The sequence below is a fragment of the Arachis duranensis genome, chromosome 5, assembly GCF_000817695.3.
Source record: "Arachis duranensis cultivar V14167 chromosome 5, aradu.V14167.gnm2.J7QH, whole genome shotgun sequence".
Taxonomy (NCBI): domain Eukaryota; kingdom Viridiplantae; phylum Streptophyta; class Magnoliopsida; order Fabales; family Fabaceae; genus Arachis; species Arachis duranensis.
Window position 1 is genome coordinate 80,903,984 of NC_029776.3, and position 18,922 is coordinate 80,922,905.

Here is an 18,922-nt window from a genome sequence, read left to right on the forward strand (position 1 = left end):
TTTTTTCTTTTTTGGGCTCTGTTAATTTTGACATCACACTGTTCTCAATTTAGAATTATACTACTCATTATATTCTTTATCTTCAAAATCTCAATTTATTCTTTAGTTTCAAGATCACATCTCATTCTTTGTTAAAATTTTTTGTTGAGAATATTTTATAGTCAATAAATGTCAAAATAAATAGTATTTTTGACAATTAATAAGTATCACAGAAAATATGTTCTCAAAATTTTCTAACAAATTATTTTTGACAGCCAATATTTATCAAAATAAGATTTAAATTTTTTTCACAATCGCTTATATGTTAAAAATACTATTTTTGACAAAACTTTTATTAACATATTTTCATAGTTAAAATAGTATCAAAATTTATTTTTTTGACAAATTTTAATTTTCTTTTACACATTATAACCCTAAAAAATAATCTATATTGTTGTAGTGAATTATGAAATTAGAAACATTTTTGTTTACCTCAAATTCGAATCCACTACATACTAGCAAAATTGAAAAATAACGTGTTTTCATCTCAATTTCATCATTAATGTCAGTAAAATTAAGAAGGAATATTTGTATAATAATGACTTTAAAGTAGGTCACCTTAGAAAAAAATTGTTTACAATTTTGCAGCTAGTGAATGCAAATTTGAGTTGTTACGAAATTAAAAGATAATATACATAAACATAATTTTGTCTACAATGATTCAAAATAGAAAATAAATTTTTTATTTAAATTAAAAAAAAAAGTTACAACTACCCGCTGATTGTCGTTTTCTAGTTAAACCCATGCAAGCAATTTGATGATATATTTTTCATTTTCTTTATCTTTCATGGCTTACTCAATACTCATAGCTTTCTGAAGTTCCCACCTTAATTTTATATAGCCTTTTTTTCTTGCCCTACTTGTGTGTTTGAGTGTTGAACTGGTAATAAATATCAAAGAAGAAGCTTCTATTTTAATTTTTTTTCCTTTAAATAACAGAAAAAAAATCATTCATAAATAAGTAGTTTGTCGGCACTTCTATATATTAAATTTGATTTAATAAGAATCAAAGCATTCTAAATTCTAGACTAATTAATTAGCCATTTATAACTATTCCTTGTTAGCAACAGCATACATACATATACTCATTTGTGTGCACGCATCTAATAAATAAATTAAGAATTTAAATTTAGTAGATATAGTTACTCATAACATGGTATCAAATAAAACTTATATATATGACAAAAAAAGGTCTAATATTTAATTATTTTTAATTTTTTTCCCTGAACTATCAATAATATCTATATAACTTTCACCTTAAAAAGTCAGAAATTTTTTAGAGCTAATAGTTTTTAGTAATTTTGACTAATATTTGATTAAAAATCTAAAACAAACATCAAATTTATATATATAAATTCTAGTAAATATGAGTGCAAACTATATTTATTTATGTATACAAATTTTGATAAATATAAATATAAATTAAGCCCTTTTTTTATATAAACTCCTATAAATCTTCATATCTGTTTTTACAGGTATATATTTTTACCATTCCTATTCAAGTAATTTAAGAACAAAATATCTCAAAAAAAAAAATTATTAAGGTAAAATCATATGAAAATCTTAGTTTCTTTTATTATACTTTATTTTTTTTTCCATCTTCGTTAATTCTATTATCTAGGACCACTAGAAACAAAACTTAAAAAACGAAGAAAATAATGGAACATCAAGTTAATACATTCTCCGATCCAAATATAAATTAAAACACAAAATTAATAAATAAAATAAAGATGAGAAGAAGAGAATAAGAAGGTTCGTTGCACTTGACTTATAGTGCATTGAATCTTTCCACGGTGTTCTTTTATTTTCTCATCAACCAATAACGGTTCATATCGTAGACAAATTGAAAGCTCCATTGAAGCCTTGTTATTTTATTTATCGTTTTGCGTGTTAGTTCACGAGCGTTTTTTTCATTATTATTATTCTCGTGATTATTTATAGAGATGGAGTCATGGAGAGGGTTGTATTGTGCTCAAACATGCACTTCTCTCTATATACATATATATCACATTCAGAATTGTCTCATTATATAGACCATAACTAAATTGCACCATGGCTCTGTTGAGTTTTAAGTTTGACACACAACCAATAAACCAGGTTGTTTTTCTCTCTTCTTCTTCAAGTCTCTTTGTTTTGAGTAATGTTATTAAGAGTTTTTTTTTTAAATATTTTATTTATTTTAAATTCTAGATCTTATATGTTAATCTCTTAATTCTAGATTATCTTAAATTATAATTCTTAAAAAAAATTAATATTGATTAATTAAAAGTTATCTTTTCTTTCCTATATATTATGATATTCCTATTACCATATGTTGTAATGTTTAGAACCCTGGATAAGAGATTAGAGATTAGAAAATGAAAAAATATCTATGTATTTACTATATGACATATATATCATAAGTTACAAACTACTTATACATATAAATTCAACTAAATAATATTTCAACAGTAATAATGATTGATTAAATTGTTCTTATGATTTTACTAATTAGTTATGTACAACAGCTATTTTTTTATCTTTTCTATAAAAAAAATTACAAAAAAAAATTCAGTTATGAGTTTTATATTAATAAAAATATTTGACTCAATAACTATATCTATAGAAGTGTAAGTACACATTATGAATTCTCTAATAAGAAGCATGCAATAACTAACAATAAATTTAATGATATATAGTTCAACTATAAGAATATGCATGTCTCCTTGCAGGTACTTTCCGCTGGAAATTCTGCTGTGAAGTTGGTGATACTAAATAGGCCTCACAAGTTAAATAGCCTTAACTATGAAATGGTAAGTAATTTAAATATTAATAATTTGCAAATAAGTATACTACCTAGTACCTCTACACGTATAATTTATAACATATATTAGTATTTTCTTAACCATCAACATTCGTTTTTTTTATTAATTAAAAAATAATTTAAATACACAAATAATTGTAGTAATTCATATTATATAATGCACGAAAGTGATTTTAATTTGCGCACTCTCTCCTTTTATTAGACCTCAGTACTTGAGAACTAATATTTTGCCTGTGATTTCTAACCCTTCAGCAATTAAACTATAAAATATTTGTTTTTATACTTGTCTTTTCGTAACAATTTGGGGCCACTATATATTGTCTATAGAAAATAAATATAATAAGGGTAACGAAATCGTCATTTAAAATATATATGTACTTTCTTGTTATTAATAATTTAAATAAAATATGTTTTTTATTCATAACATATGTATGTAATTTTCTTTAAAAATATTTTTAATATTTAATTATATTTAATTTTATCTTTAATATTTTTAATTTGTATCAAAATTATTTGTAGATACTAGTTTTATCATGTAAAATATTATGAACAAAATAAAAAATGACTAAAAATAATTTTGACACAATTCAAAAATGTTAATAATAAAATTAAAAAAATTAAAAATATTAAAGAAAAAAGATTAAATGAAATTAAACATTAAAAATATTTTTAAAAAAATTATAAATGTTAAGAATAAAAAATATACTTTACCAGTTTATCCTAATAATTTTATTATTATGTTTACTTTTATAATTCAAATTAAACAGTATTTGGCATTTATATATTGATGGTGGACTTATATATATGTTTTTGTATTAACATATTTCCCAATGGTAATTAGGGAAATGGAAAAGGATTTTGTGCCGGAGGTGATGTAGTATCTGTAATTTCTTCCTCACTCACAGGTATATATAACCCACAAATAAAAACCATCAACATACCTACATAATCAAAATAGGTAAAATTTCGATTTAATTTTTGATATTATGATTTTGATTAAATAAGACGGTTTTCATTTATTTTTTAAATTTTCAAATTTCAATTTTAACCATATTGAATATAACGTATAGAACAAAACCATTTTTTTTATGGTCAAATTGAATAAAGACTAATAAAACTCGACTCTTATTCACTTTTTTAAAAGATAAAACGATTTTTATAAAAAAAGATACTTCGGTCTCTAAAATATTATTTTAGCACAATACACTTTTGTTAAAAAAATTATTTAATAATAACAAAAAGTAATTTTGTAAAAAATTTTATTTATAATTTATGAGGGTTTAAACTCCTCTCTCACAAATTTTTTTAAAAACTATATATTATCATCACAATTACCACCTTCTACATCATCATTATCATTATTATTATTATTATTATAATTTTTATCTTTACTATTTTAATTGTACAATCATATCTTGTCATTATTATCATTATCTTTTTTACTACCATCAATACTAATATTAATACCATAATATTTGTTTCTTTCATTTTTTTATAATGCTATTTTTTCTTTTTAAAAAGTATGATCTTAATACTGTAATTATTATTTTTGTTTGACATCACTGACAATAATGATCTTCATTTAAACATTCTTAATAAAATAATTTTTGAAAAATAAATTTATATTAATAGTTTGTTAAACTCAACATATTATAAATAAAATCCCTACAAAATTAACTTTTCTAATTATCTAGTAGACTTTTTTAACAAAAGATTTGCATGTCCTAAAATAATAATGCTGTAGACTAAAGTGTCCCTTTACTTTTAGATAATATCGCTGTGTCTTTCTAAAAAATAACAAAGACAGAGTTTGATCTGTATTTTAGTTAAATTCATAATGAATTAGGTGGTTTAAATTTATCAAGAGATTATATTATTTTGTAACCCCTACTTGAATCTAACCAGGACACTGGACCTATCCTCTGAAATTTTATGGAAAACAACTCATTTTGGACCATTTGGCAGCGACCTACAAAAAGCCTCTAGTGAGTTTTTAATTATTATATATTATTCTTCTCCTTATTATTAATACACTACATTTCTATATTCAATTGTTGAAACAGGTATCTGTGATTAATGGAGTGGTTATGGGAGGAGGAGCGGGTCTTTCCATGAATACGACCTTTAGAATTGTGACTGAAAAAGCTGTATGTTTCTCTAGATAAGATCAATTTCAGTCCACTTACACATTCTTAAAATTTTAATACAAATATAATAAAAAGCTATACAAACCTAAACTAAAGTTTCACTAATTTAACTTGGCATTTGATCTATAAAAAAATATGTATATATTGACATTTGATGATGACGACGATGATGATGAACTATCTTAGCATTGATCTATAAATAAATGTATTGACATTTGATGGATCACGATTATTATTATTATTATTATTTGTTGTAGGTATTTGCTATGCCAGAGACATATATAGGCTTTTTTCCAGATGTGAGTGCAAGTTACTTCTTATCTAGGCTTCCTGGCTATTTTGGTAATTAGATAGCTCACATGATTCTCATTATAAAAAATTACCTCAATAACGATTGATTTTTTTTTAATTGATATTAAACTTTTAGCAACCGATTGTGGTCGCTAAACTTAAAAATAATTAGTGACCGACTTTTGTCTAAGATTACTAAATCAGCATCAAACAATATCGATCACTAAATTAATTGTTATTATATTATTTAATAATTGATTTAGTAACTAATTATTTATATCGAACAATATTTTTTAGTCTGTTTTTATGTTGATTGCAAAATCAATAACTAAATTAAAAATAAAAATTGATTTAGCGACCGATTGATCTGATAGCCTAAAATTTTTTGTTTTAATTACTAATTCGGTCGCTATATTAAAACAAATAACAACCGATATTTAATGAGCAACTAAAATTGCTAATTTCTGTTATAGGAATTAATTTGACTACCAATATTTTTTTGATCTTAAAAAATAAATTGATTGTTATTAACGATTAGTCTTATTGATGACTAAAATCAGTCACTATTTTAAATATAATTTATATATCTATATATAACGGGTTATAATTCATATATGTGTAATATTGTTATAAAATTATTTATTTCAAAAGTTAAGAGGGATAAGTATAAAATGTCTACAATAATTTTTAATTTTTAATTATTTTGATTAATGAAAAATTTTAATTATTTATTTATTATATGTAGGGGAGTACCTAGGACTAACCGGAGCTCGTCTGGACGGAATAGAAATGGCAGCATGTGGATTAGCTACACATTTCATCCATTCTACGGTGAAATTATGAGTTAAATTAGGAAAAAAATTAGTTAATATCAGTTAGTTCTTTTTAAATTATTATTTCTTTTATGTTAAATTTTAAATTCTAAAAGTAATGCTTTTTTTTACAATTTTTTTTACTTTTAATCAAATTAAGAAGTATTTTTAAATATTGAAAAAGTACTTTAATTATTTTTACCGAAATCATATAACCATCGTAAACATTATGTATAAATTTAACAAATATTATATGTATAATTTTCAAAAATAATTCTTTTATTTCAAAGCTTCTCCGGAATGGAAGATTTGCCTATAATTATTGGATTCGTAACGTAACCATATATTTATTTCAATTTTCACATTGTAATTTGAAGTATCATATTTTGTCATCAATGCTATATTTTTTGTTTTTTATTCTATGTAATAGAAGCTTAATGCATTGGAAAATGCCCTACAAGCTATTACTTCTTCAAATGTATCAACAGTTTCTGCTTTAATAGAAACTTTCACAGAGAAACCAACTGTGAAAAAGGATAGCCCTTTCAAGAGGTAATTAATTAAGTCAACAAGAAAATGTTTATTCTAGTTTTAGTTAAGATATTTGAGAATTGATACAATGCATGTTAACCGTTAGAATATATTCAAGATAAAAATGGTTAATTCCATATAAAAAATTAGTAATAAGATCAGTCACAATATATTTGTATTTATATATATGTATATATGATTTTATTTATTTTTAATTTTTATAAGTAATTTTTAATTAATTTTTTTATAAAATGAAAAAATTGAATATTCTCAATGACTTATAACACTTGTTCAATTGTTATTAAAAAAATTTAAATATGTTATTATAATGATATTTCTTTAATGACAATTAAATAAGTTATAAAAGATACTCAACTTCCTATTTATGAGACAGTTAATTAAAAATTATTTATTTTATATTTCAATTCGTATTTTATATGAATAACTAATTAAGTAAATAATTTTTTGTGTACATATAATATAATTATTTTTTAAGATATTATAAATTAATATAATTTTTAGATATATTTCATATTAATTCTATGTTTATTATTTAGTTTGATATTAGGATGATTTAATCTTTATGATCAAATTATATCATTAACATATAAATATATACTTTATTTTTTTTTATGCATTCAGACAACATCTGATAAATATAAATTTAATTTATTATTCTTGAGTTATTATTATAAATTCTAATATGTAATGAATCCTATTTCTACGACGATGAAAAATAGATTGGAGATTATAAACAAATGTTTCTCAAAAGGGACAGTGGAAGATATAATTCAATCTTTGGTAAGTACAGTAAAAATATTATTGGTATACTAAAATTAATCATTAATTTAACTAATTTATGTATAAATACATAATTATTTAATTCTAATTTTTTGTGACTAATTATTTAATTCTATTTCAATATATATTTTATATTTTATTGTATAGTTTATATAAATAATTTATTTAATGGTTTTTTTAATCCTTAGCATAGTTGATTTATAATACATGTGCATGTATATTATTTAGTATATCTGTTACGTTGAAATTAAACTTGGAACGGAACTATAATTTTTAAAATTATTTATATAGGAAAATGAATTAGAAAATGGAGCAGAAAAAAAGTGGATAACAAATGCATTAAACTCTATGCGTTCTTCAAGTCCCATGAGTCTTAAGATTTTCTTAAAATCTGTAAGTATATACTACGGGAAAATATTATATCCAAACTAAATTCTTTGTTATTGAAATTTTATTTTTTGCACTAACTATTAAATAGTGATTGAAATCATGAATTCGCATCGATATTTTTCAGATCAGAAAAGGTAGAATACAAAACATTGAACAATGTCTTCACAGGGATTATAACATTGCTAGCCATCTCTTTAAAAGAACAGTGAGCAACGATTTCTACGAGGTGAATATTTGAACAATTTTTCCGCTGAATAAGCTAAACAACTCTCTCTCTCTCCAATTTACTCAAATTAAAACGTGTTAATAGGGTTCAAGAGCAAAGCTGTTTGATAAAGACAACAAGCCTAAGGTATTAGATATAAATAATTACTTGGCTTATAATTTTTTCCTCCCTTGTTAAGCTAAGTGTGATTTTCATACTTTGGACTAGTGGGAGCCTTCAAAGCTAGAGTTGGTTAGTGACGAAATGGTGGAGCAACACTTTACAAATATCACTGACCATGCATGGGAGCCTTTACAACTTCCTCAAAGATTCCATTCTCCAATCATAACTGCCAGCAGATTATAATTATTAAATTCAAGATATAAGCTCTGGTGGGTGAAGATTAAGTGAGAAAAAAAAAAAGGATAAAAGTTGAAGGTTAATTTTAGTTATATCCAAAATTTATGTTGGATAATCGATAAAGTTAATTATGTTGTCCGTTGTTAATATATATATTTGTGGGGGCATAATATGCTTCCTTTATTCATCTACGAATGTGAATTATATATATAATATATTATTGACAAAATCACTTTTAGAGATTATTTATTTATTTGTTTTTAACTGTAACAAAATAATTGTTAATATATTTTCTAGTAATGAGATATTAGTTATTTTATATTTTTATCATTAAAAGATTTTAGTGACATTTATATAGTTACTAATAAAAAAATTTTAACTGTCGCAAAAAATATATAATTTTATTATAACATGTAGTAATAAAGACAAATATATAACTATTACTAAAATATAATTAAATAAAATATACAGTAATCATTATGTTATTGTCCCTACAAATAATATTTGTTGTGGTGTAATATATGTAAGTTTTTACTTGTTTTCTAATATAATGCATTAGTTTAATAATATTTAACGTAATAAATAGATAGCTATTATAAAGTGTATGTTATATCCGTTAGAAATAAAAGCAAGGATATCTCTCTTTAGAGTCTTGAACAAGAAGGTAACTATGAATGGTTTTGAAGGAAAGCAATTGAGATAATGAAGATTGAATGAAAGTGTAATTTGATCTCAAGTAAAGTGAATTACAAAATGGATAATTGTTTGAGGCATTACAAGATATAACACAACACCCTACACAATTAAGCACCAATACCCTTCATAAGATTAAATTAACTATGATATAAACATAAAGTTTACCTAGTGCCAGGAAATATGAATATATATTAAGCAGCTGGAAGCAGAGACAATAAAGATTTCATAGGAAGAGTGAATCAGTTATTACATTATTGATTGACTCATCAGATCCATAAAAGAGATGACTATGAATTGAAGATTCCAATTTAAGATTGTGAGAACACACCAAAAATTGGATTGATTGTAGTAAAACCACCATCCACAGCTAGATTATGACCACTAATGTACTTGGACTCATCACTAGCCAAATACACTGCAGCTTGTGCTACATCTTCTTCCATCAAATGAACCCCTTTAAGATTGGAATAAACATTTAAGCACCCTTCCTCATCAAGTTTGAAGAACTCTTTACCTGCATCATTCGCAATAAAGTAAGGAGACAAACAATTCACTCTTATCCCAAATTTGCCAAGATCAGCAGCTGCATTCTTTGTGAGTCCAATTAAGCCATGTTTGGAGCTTGTGTATGCATGAGTTGCAACCCCTCCAACGCTTGAACTTACACTCCCTACATTTACAATACTACCCTTTTTTTCCGGGATCATCACTCTAGCTGCATGCTTGATTACCAAGAAAGGTCCTGTGAGGTTAACCCTAAGAACGCGCTCGAATTCGGATACATCATTGTTTATAATGCTAGGATTACGATAATCATCTATTGCTGCAGCGTTGTTCACAATTATGTCTAGCTTTTGATACTTTGATATTGCTATGTTAACTACATTTTCGACATCATCTTCTTTAGTTACATCACAATGTACATAGGTTGCGAGTTCAACTCCTATGGTATCTTGGAGTGCGAGTCCTAGTTGATCTCGAATGTCGGCAATCACAACCTTGGCGCCATTTTTGCAGAAAAGCCTTGTCATGCACTCACCAAGGCCTCTAGCCCCTCCAGTAATCAAAGCCACCTTTCCTTCAAGTCTGCATAAATTTTAAGGTACAGAGCAATACAATCTTGGTATGAAATATAATAATGATTAATAATTTATGAGTTTAATTAGATTTTTTTTAAATTATTTTTTAAATTTTCATTTTCATTTTCAAATTTTAAAAATAGAAATTTAAAAATTAATTAATATTAACTAAGTAAAAATTAAGTTCCTATATATATTGATTACTTCAAGTTCCTAAATTTATTATAGGTAAAGTATAGTTTTTGTCTCTAAAATTTGACAAAAGTTTTAAAAATATCCTTAAGTTTTATTTTATTTTAATTTTATCCCAAAAATTTTTTATTTGCATCAAATATACCCCTGACGACTAATTTTTTCAAAAAATTTAAGGCCAATTCAGCAACAATTTTATAAGAACAACCTTCAACACAAGCAAATAGGTGCATAATTTTTATGTATTATTGTTAGATTAGTCTTAAATTTTTAAAAATTTAGGCGTCAAAGATATATTTGATGTAAATTGAAAACTTCTGTAATAAATTTGAAACAAAATAAAACTTAATAATATTTTTAAAACTTTTACAAATTTTAAAAACAAAAAATATACCGTATCCTTTATTATATATCAATCTCAACAGGGAATTAATTTTCAATTTGCCAATATTATCAATTAAGCCAACTTTTTTAAAATTATTTTTTAATCTGTTTCACCTTTTTTTTCTCCCTAAAATATCATTATTATTTCATTAAATTTTAAACTTTAAACTCTAAATATTCTAATAAATCCTAAATCCTATAATTATGTTATATAATATGAATTTAATTTTGATATATTATAGTTAGTGTAAAAAAATTTATACGTGTATTTATTTACATAACGCTATATTAATAAAAATAATTATCTTTTACATTAATCATATAAATGATCATCCAAAAGAACGAATGTAATTGCACAATCGTATAAAAAATTTATACTGTGAATGCATTAAAATTAAACTCTTTATAATATATTACTAAAAGTAGATAAAAACTAAGTGGTCATCAATAGTATGTTAGTGTGTGTGTTGTGCGTATAATTGAAATATTTTAATTTGTGCACATATATCGTCATATATCTCGTATCTATATATTAATTAATATTCATTTTTGTAGCTTTTGATGGTTAAAACAAATATATAACAACAAAAAAGCATACTAGCTAGGTTTACATGTATTGGTAGTTTTAATTTGTTTGTCATACCTTTTTGCATCGTGAGCAGTATCTAAAAAGCTCGCAGTTGCCATAACAAAATATATATATATATATATCTCTGCAAGATGGACGATTTAAGTACTTATATAATAATCCAAATTTTATAAATGCAAGACAATAATTTTTAAGATTATCAAATTGAATTATATATAATTTTATGCAGTTTTCATAAAAACTTGCAAATTAAAATTTTAAAGTAAGAAAACTAAATTACACCAATATCGCTTAAGATTAAATGATTTTATATATGTTAGAGATATAATAATTTATATTATCCTTTTTTATTCGTTTAAAATTTTGTGAGAAGTAATTTTATGACATAATTTTGAAGTTCTATGTTTTAAAGGTCTAGAGTTCGATTTTTTGTGAATGCCAAAAAATAAAAAAATAGCATAAAGCAAATAAAAAGAGAAAAGAAAATTTATGTAAAAAATTAAACAAACTCAAAGGAAGTTATTTTTTGAGGGAGAGTATTAAAAATATAATCATTCATGTTACATCCTCTTATCACCTTGTTTTTAGGATAAGTAATTTTATGACAATAATATTTTTTAGAATAAAATACTAAATTTAGTCTCTAATATTTAAGGCAAGTCTTAATTTCATTTGAAACGTCCTATTTTTTAAAAATACCCTTTTTGTTTATTGTGATTTTTTTTATAGATAACAACAAAAATCGTAATTATAGTGATCATTGTAGTTATTGTAGTGATTTAAAAGTGAAAATAGATAGAATAATAATAATAAAATAAGATAATAATAAAAAAAGTATTTTAAAAAGAAAATATTTTAATTTTGACCAAAAAATTAAAATAAAATATTTCTCATAAAAATATAACGTTTTAAATATTAGTGACAAAATTAGAACATAATCTTAAATAAATGTTAAGGATTAAAACAATAATATAATTTACTCTATTTTTATTATATATTACATATGTAATTGCTGAAATTTAAGTGATATAGTGACAACATCACTGCTGTTTTTTTTTTATATAAAATATAACATTATCATTTCTCTGGTGAATATGATGTTAATATTAATCTCTTAAAAAGATTAGTATAAATAAATCTAACAGAGCATATACTATGTGTACCCAAATAATAATTGAGCACAAATAATAGCTTGGCTGATTGGCTCTTTAATAAATAAATAATTTAGGTTAATTTCAAAATTTAAATATACCAAAAGTATACGAATTGTTTTGACTAGTTCACGAGTTAGTCTTATATAATATAATATATATAAAGAAAATTATGAATTATATTTCTTTCTTTTAGTATATGCATGTTCTGTATGATTATGATAATAGCTCATTTTTTAAATATTTCAACTTAAATTTTAAAAGAAGTGATTACATATATTATGATATCAAAATTTTTTAATTGAAAAATTTAAAATTTAATCTTTGTTAAATTTAAAAAAAAATAAAATAGTGTAAGATAAATAAAAAGAAAAAAATATCAATACAAAAATTTATTTAAATCGAAAAACATTTTTTTAACAAAATATATTAGAAATATAATTATTTATGTTTTTTTTACCAAATTTAGTTTTTAAAAAAATACTCGAGTGATATGTCAAGACCGCCAAAAATGTCAGGTTAGTTGTTCTTACCTTATTAAGTACTACTATACGGGCGAGGAAATCCACAACTCTTTTATTCTCAAATTATTTGATAACTCATCTCTCGTTTCCTTGCAATCTTTGTGTCAGGCTGTTAGCTCTTGCTTGGTATTTATTGAGTAGCAGCGACTATATCAACAAGAGAGTTCCTAAGCATAGTGTGATATACATTTTTCTAGCTACCTAGCTAGGGTGGGTAGTTTGTGTAACACGTTTAAAAATAATAGCCATATCTTCGAAAGCGTGACGCAACTGCACAAGATTTAAAAATCGTAGCCATTATCTTTAATTATTGGTATGTTTTTTAGGAAACCTTTCCAGTGATCCAGACCACTTTTCTGGATCTGATGATTCATGTACGGCCGGTCACGTTTTTTTACTTTGTCTTGTAGCCGCATGTGAAATGACATTAATGTCCCTGAACAAAGCCAAAAATAACGACAGGAGAAGTGATCAGCTCGAAGGAAAAATGAAGCCAAGTAGCCCCTCAGCTAGCTGGTTTAAGAGTTAGAGTGTTTGGGCTGAAATACGCTGTCGTTTTGGAAAACCCCAGATGCCCTAATCTGATAGTGTGCTCTCACCCATGGAGGCTTGGAGGCCGTCCTCATCCCTCATCGTTTGTGTTGTTTGTTCATGTACTTAAAGTGACTGTGGCCTTCAACTTGTGGATCCCTGATAACGGCGGAGGTTGGAATCTAAGTAAACGGTCATCGCGGCAGAGGCCTTGTTTATCTCACCCGCCCGATTGCACGAGTTGGCACCATAGATCGCGGGTCGTGTTAACTTAACACGGTCGACATCGCGCAATTTTGTTCGTCGACGCGGGGTCCGATCGCCCTGTGTAAGTCCGTCGACGTGTGAGACTCATTCTGCCAATTTCCGTTTTGTTTTCAATTTAATTTCTCGATCGTGACAGTGTTGTTGAAAGTTTAACCTGTCTCTGAAATAATGGATTTTTTACTACTCTAATTTGATGTTGTTGTTGTTCTTAAAAATTATGAAAAATATTATATGATGTTGTTGAAAATTTGTGTGATGTGTTAATGTTGGTTTAACCGCATTCTTGATCTAATGAGATGATTGAGCGTAAACTGTGTTCTGAAAAAAGTTGAGGTAATTGAGTTTGTTGCTTAATCCGGTTACAAACCCTTGAATTTGCTGCTCCAAAAAATGCGTTATTGTCCTTTGTTTTTTCTGAAAAAGCCTTCGGTATTTATTTTTTTACAAATTGCTTTGTACCTGTATTGTTAGCAATGTTAGGAGTTAATGGTGAACATGATTGCTTCTTTGTGTCGTAGTTGTAATGCATGTGGTGTTTTTGGAAGTTTGTGTATGTAGTAGGCAAGTGGAGGCTGTGTGGATGTTGGAAGCATGTTGGATAGTAGATAAGGTGGTAAAGTAAGGGTTTTTGATGTATGTAAGTGGCATAATTTTTCATTGATCGGGTGAGTCAGTTTTGAGGCGGGCAAGTTGATTATAGTAACGGTGGCAAAGAAGTTTGTGCAATCCCTAGTTTATTGTTTGTTATAGTTTGAGATGTTTGGCTTTTAGGTAATAATGACATCAAGTAGCAAGTTTTACAAGGATGCGTGTATGTGGAATGAGCCTCTTGTGGAGAACTGGATGGAGGGCAATGCTGGTGTGTCAAATCCACAGGTACGACGGGTATACGTGCCAATCTGTATTTATAGTATGTGAGTGGGATCGAATTGGATGGGAATGGTCTATTACACCATTTGGGTGGTATTGTTCATGGAGTTGGTTGTACTCTTAGCAGGTGTGAGGGTTATGTTGTGAGAAGTTATATTCTATGTGGTGACTATGATGTGACGAGTCTGATGCGTAGAAGAAATGCTAGATTTGTGTTTTGTTGTTAAGTTAGCCGTGGCTGTAGTATGTGTTAAGTTTGCAGTTTTGAAGTTTCACCTTTTAAAGAAATATGTAGCAGTTGCATCTGTGATAATGAGCCTCGAGAAGGAAATCCTTTATTAAATGGATTGGCATGAACATGTTGTAGTGGCCAAGCATTATGATGATTGGGTAAACTGTATGTTAAATTACAACATGATAATGTTTATTAAATGAAATTAATAATCCTGAAAGGAGTTTCTCAGTTCAAGTTATCAGGGTTGAATTAATAACCATATTAGCGCCTATGAACATTGTATTTGCAAAATATACATTGAGACTAATTTAAAATGCAAGGCTTTGATGTTATTTAGTGTTAATATGCATGGATATGCAATATTTAAACAGAACGCATTCCACATAATCCCAGCTGGTAGCGTAATGTTTGTCTTATTCTTTCAGGACACAATGTATGATACGAGAGTGGAGGAAGATGCTGAGTTATCCGATTGGGAAGGAAGGGGGGCTTCAATGTTGCCCGTTTTTTTCGGTTTGGATGGGTTGCGAGATGAAGATGTTCTTGAAATGGAGTTTTCTTCACCTGAGGAGGCAAGCGGCTTCTATAACAATTACAGCCGACTAAAGGGCTTTGCATCAAGGCGAGGCAAGACGGTTAGAAACACTGCCGGAGAGATAGTGCGGTACACGTTTGTTTGTAATAGGCAAGGATTTCGAGAGAAGAAATGGTTGGAAAAGGTTGATCGCAAAAGGGAGCATAAGGTTGTAACCCGATGCGGATGCATGGCGGAGATGAGGATAAAGAGGAAAGAAGGTAGTGGGAGGTGGTATGTGTCGCGTTTTGTCGAGGAGCATAACCACGTACTTGCGTATGGGAAGCTTGTTGATTATCTGCGGTCACACAGGAAGATATCTGAGGTAGAAGTTGCTCAGCTAACAAGCATGAGGGAGATTGGGATTAGCATACCTAAGATTTATGAGTCTTTCGCAGCACAACTAGGGGGCTTTAATCTGGTAACATTCACAAAGTAAGATATGTATAATGAGATACGGAAACAGAGAGCTCTGCAAGGCGGAGACGTAAGTGCAGCTATTAGGTACTTGGAAGGTCTGGCACGCATGGATGGGAAAATGTTTTGGCGGTACAAGTTGGGTGCAGGGCAACACCTATGCAACTTGTTTTGGAGCGATGGTCGTTGTCAGGAAGATTATGGGATATTCGGCGATGTGCTAGCATTCGACGCTACCTATGGCCGCAACAAGTACAACCTACCCGTTGTAGTATTATCCGGAGTAAACCACCACAACCAGACATGCGTATTTGGAACAGCAATGGTCTCATGCGAATCGCAGGAGTCATATATTTGGGTTCTTCGCCAGTTTCTGGAATGCATGCAAGGTAAGGCACCGCATTCAGTCATCACGGATGGCGACCCGGCCATGCGGATAGCAATCCAGTCCGTTTTTCCTGACGCACATCATCGGTTGTGTGCCTGGCATCTGCTGAGGAACGCAGCTGCTAACATAAGCGACCCGAGATTCACACAAATGTTTAGACACTGCATGCTGGCAGATATGGAAATCGAGGAGTTCGAAGCGCATTGGGAGTCAATGCTCAATGAGTGCGGTGTTAGGGAGGTTGAGTGGGTTAAGGACTTGTACACCAAAAAGCACGCTTGGATAACCACATACATTCGTGGTAGATTTTTTGCTGGAGTACGGACAACCTCTAGGTGCGAGTCACTACATGCTAAACTAGGGAGGTTTGTTGAGAGCAGGTACGGGGTGTTAGAATTTGTCAGAAATTTTCAAAGGTGTGTGGATTTTCTGCGTGACACCGAGGACGAGCTAGACTTTCGTTCATGGTACGGAACACCTGTGCTACAAACGGAGTTCATTGAGCTGGAAAAGTCTGGATGGACTAGGTTCACCCGTGAAATGTTTCTCAGATACCGGGATAGCCTGAAACGGTGTGTTCGTGTTAGAATATATGAATTTAATGACAGTGAGAACCCTCATGCATATACTCTCCAGAAGTATCGGAGGCCTGAGATGAATTGGAAGGTTTATAGGGACCATATCTCGAACAGATTTAGTTGCACCTGCATGCGTATGGAGTCGTTTGGCATTCCTTGTGTGCATATCCTTTCCGTGTGTGTTAGGCTAGACTTGGTGGAAATCCCTGAAAGCCTTGTGCTGCGTAGGTGGTCTAAGGCATCCAAATTGGAGATCCATAACCAATGTGGTGAGCAACACACTGCTGACCCAAGTGTGACCTATAGGACACGATTGGGTGCTTTCTCCCAGCTGTGTAAGCGTTTAGGGCGCGTTGCTTGCATGAGTGATGAAGACTTCAAGCTTTACTCAGACAAGGTTATGAGCGATGCTCTGTTCCTTGAAATAAAGTACGGCTTAAGACCATCAACGGATGATATGACAACAGCAAATGATTGCGAGGTGAAGGACCCCATTCGTGTCAGAACAAAAGGCACGGGTCGGATGAGTCAAGCAGGCGGTTCTGCGTCGAAAACCAAAAGAAAGTGCAGCACATGCGGGAAGCTAGGGCACCGGAAGACTATATGCCCCAACGGAGGCGCGCAAGCTTCAACGAGGAACAAAGAATCACATGCTGGGAGAAATAAACGCAAGCGATCAAAGGTTACCACCTAACTTATTCCTGCATGGACTCTTTAGTATGCGACGTGACCAATAAAACTAACTCTATCGAACGGTTTAATATTAATGGCATTTAAATTTTTGAACTCAACTAAACGGTGTTTTTGGAGCAGCTGTAGTTATTTCATTATTATGTGACTCACATATTTTTTGTAAAAAATTTAGAAAATAAGTCTGTGGGTAAATAAAATACAGTTAGTGAGTAATACACGCAGGGCATTCTTGACGTGTTAATATTTTGATTCCCACTGAACTGTATGTTAACATGTTACTTGTTTTGCGGTTATATGCTATGGTCTTGACAATGGGGAAGAAGCAGTCCTTGTTTTAATAAAATTAAACTCACAACATACTATTGGGCTTTTATTAAGGCTGCTTCTTTCCAAATCGTTCATGCTAATTATTGTGTGCATAAGTATGATTTAGCCACTACAATGTTCATGCTGCAAGGCGTTCCGTTATCATTGCATAATGTTGGTGTTAACAGGTGTGTGGTTTGACGTACTTGTTAATGCAACAGGTACCAATCGTTGTCCCAGATAATTGTTGGCCTGAAAATGCATGTCAAGCTGGAAGCGACAAATGGGAAAATTTTTCGCTTGCAGACCCATGACGACGGTCGACTTAGTTGTGAGCTGTTATTCCAACTATGATGTTAAGGACGACATGTTAGCCTGAAACCGATTACTATCTGAGTTCTTATGTTTGCATATAGGGATATTGTTAATAATAAAGTGCTAACTCTAATTTCTATGTTATTTGGTGGCTACAATGTTAGATTCTGCTCGTACTTCCTTTTATTGGTAAGAACACAAGGTCCCTTGTGGATTCGAATTATAAATTCCATAATGGACGGGATTATGCCGATTAGTTGGATTTTACGTGTTGTTACCCATGATTTTGACGTTCTGCCTTGAGAATTGATGCATGAAGGTATTGATTTGGGTAATGTAAACCGTGATGTGTTCCCATATTGCCCCAAAAGTGACATAAATCGTGCATGAAGGTCAAGCCCTTTCACCCATTTGGGTTGATTGATATTTATATCTTCAACGTCATAACAGGTAAACCGTTTCATATGGGGTTTGTCCAGTAACCTCATGATCGATGTTTCATTGTTCCACCAATACACAGATCCAGATTCTTAATTTTAATTATATGCATTCATACCCTTATAATAAAACAATTCATGAAAACAATTCATTTAATGAAAATATTCTAATATTACAAATTTTTTCTTTCCACAAACATATATAATCTTAAATTTTATTTTAATTGCCTTCAAAAATTTATATTTGTAAGATTCAAAAATAATGAAGGTTTAATCTAACAGATGTGTATTGTGCTAAGAGTCTTCATTATTGTTAA

General features: G+C 28.9%; 3 protein-coding genes across 4 annotated transcripts; 2 read left to right on the top strand and 1 right to left on the bottom strand.

The window, feature by feature from the left end:
• The first annotated feature begins 1,995 nt into the window (after positions 1 to 1,995).
• LOC110272338 (3-hydroxyisobutyryl-CoA hydrolase 1-like) lies at positions 1,996 to 8,554 on the top strand. 2 transcript variants are annotated; one of them, XM_016110479.3, is made up of 13 exons: positions 1,996 to 2,136; positions 2,751 to 2,831; positions 3,684 to 3,747; positions 4,748 to 4,827; positions 4,906 to 4,989; positions 5,247 to 5,331; positions 6,026 to 6,111; positions 6,523 to 6,644; positions 7,364 to 7,424; positions 7,716 to 7,817; positions 7,939 to 8,040; positions 8,125 to 8,166; positions 8,248 to 8,553. In XM_016110479.3, exons 1-13 carry the CDS (start codon positions 2,092 to 2,094, stop codon positions 8,383 to 8,385), a joined length of 1,092 nt encoding a protein of 363 aa, XP_015965965.1. In that variant the 5' UTR covers positions 1,996 to 2,091; the 3' UTR covers positions 8,386 to 8,553. The 2 variants fall into 2 exon arrangements, with proteins under 2 accessions (XP_015965965.1, XP_020998498.1); XM_021142839.2 differs by lacking the exon at positions 7,716 to 7,817 and having other exon boundaries at positions 8,248 to 8,554.
• An 829-nt stretch (positions 8,555 to 9,383) lies between these two features.
• On the bottom strand, positions 9,384 to 11,417 carry LOC107489698 (secoisolariciresinol dehydrogenase-like). Its single transcript, XM_021142840.2, has 2 exons — positions 11,374 to 11,417; positions 9,384 to 10,161 (listed from the first exon to the last, which is right to left on the bottom strand). Exons 1-2 carry the CDS (start codon positions 11,415 to 11,417, stop codon positions 9,384 to 9,386), a joined length of 822 nt encoding a protein of 273 aa, XP_020998499.1.
• Positions 11,418 to 15,913: 4,496 nt separating this feature from the next.
• On the top strand, positions 15,914 to 18,167 carry LOC110281550 (protein FAR1-RELATED SEQUENCE 5-like). The gene is made up of 2 exons (XM_021143883.1): positions 15,914 to 17,536; positions 18,075 to 18,167. The coding sequence occupies exons 1-2, from the start codon at positions 15,914 to 15,916 to the stop codon at positions 18,165 to 18,167; spliced, it is 1,716 nt and encodes a 571-aa protein (XP_020999542.1).
• Positions 18,168 to 18,922: the final 755 nt, after the last annotated feature.

What these genes read in the sequence shown, in the direction of transcription:
- LOC110272338 (XM_016110479.3), top strand. Translation starts at nt 2,092, where the DNA reads ATGGCTCTGTTGAGTTTTAAGTTTGACACACAACCAATAAACCAG. An exon ending in TAGGCTTCCTGGCTATTTTG is followed by an intron (nt 5,332 to 6,025) that starts GTAATTAGATAG and finishes TATTATATGTAG; the next exon opens with GGGAGTACCTAGGACTAACC. An exon ending in AAGATATAATTCAATCTTTG is followed by an intron (nt 7,425 to 7,715) that starts GTAAGTACAGTA and finishes TTATTTATATAG; the next exon opens with GAAAATGAATTAGAAAATGG.
- LOC107489698 (XM_021142840.2), bottom strand. Translation starts at nt 11,417, where the DNA reads ATGGCAACTGCGAGCTTTTTAGATACTGCTCACGATGCAAAAAG. An exon ending in ACTGCTCACGATGCAAAAAG is followed by an intron (nt 10,162 to 11,373) that starts GTATGACAAACA and finishes AAATTTATGCAG; the next exon opens with ACTTGAAGGAAAGGTGGCTT.
- LOC110281550 (XM_021143883.1), top strand. Translation starts at nt 15,914, where the DNA reads ATGTATAATGAGATACGGAAACAGAGAGCTCTGCAAGGCGGAGACGTA. An exon ending in ATAAACGCAAGCGATCAAAG is followed by an intron (nt 17,537 to 18,074) that starts GTTACCACCTAA and finishes TTAATGCAACAG; the next exon opens with GTACCAATCGTTGTCCCAGA.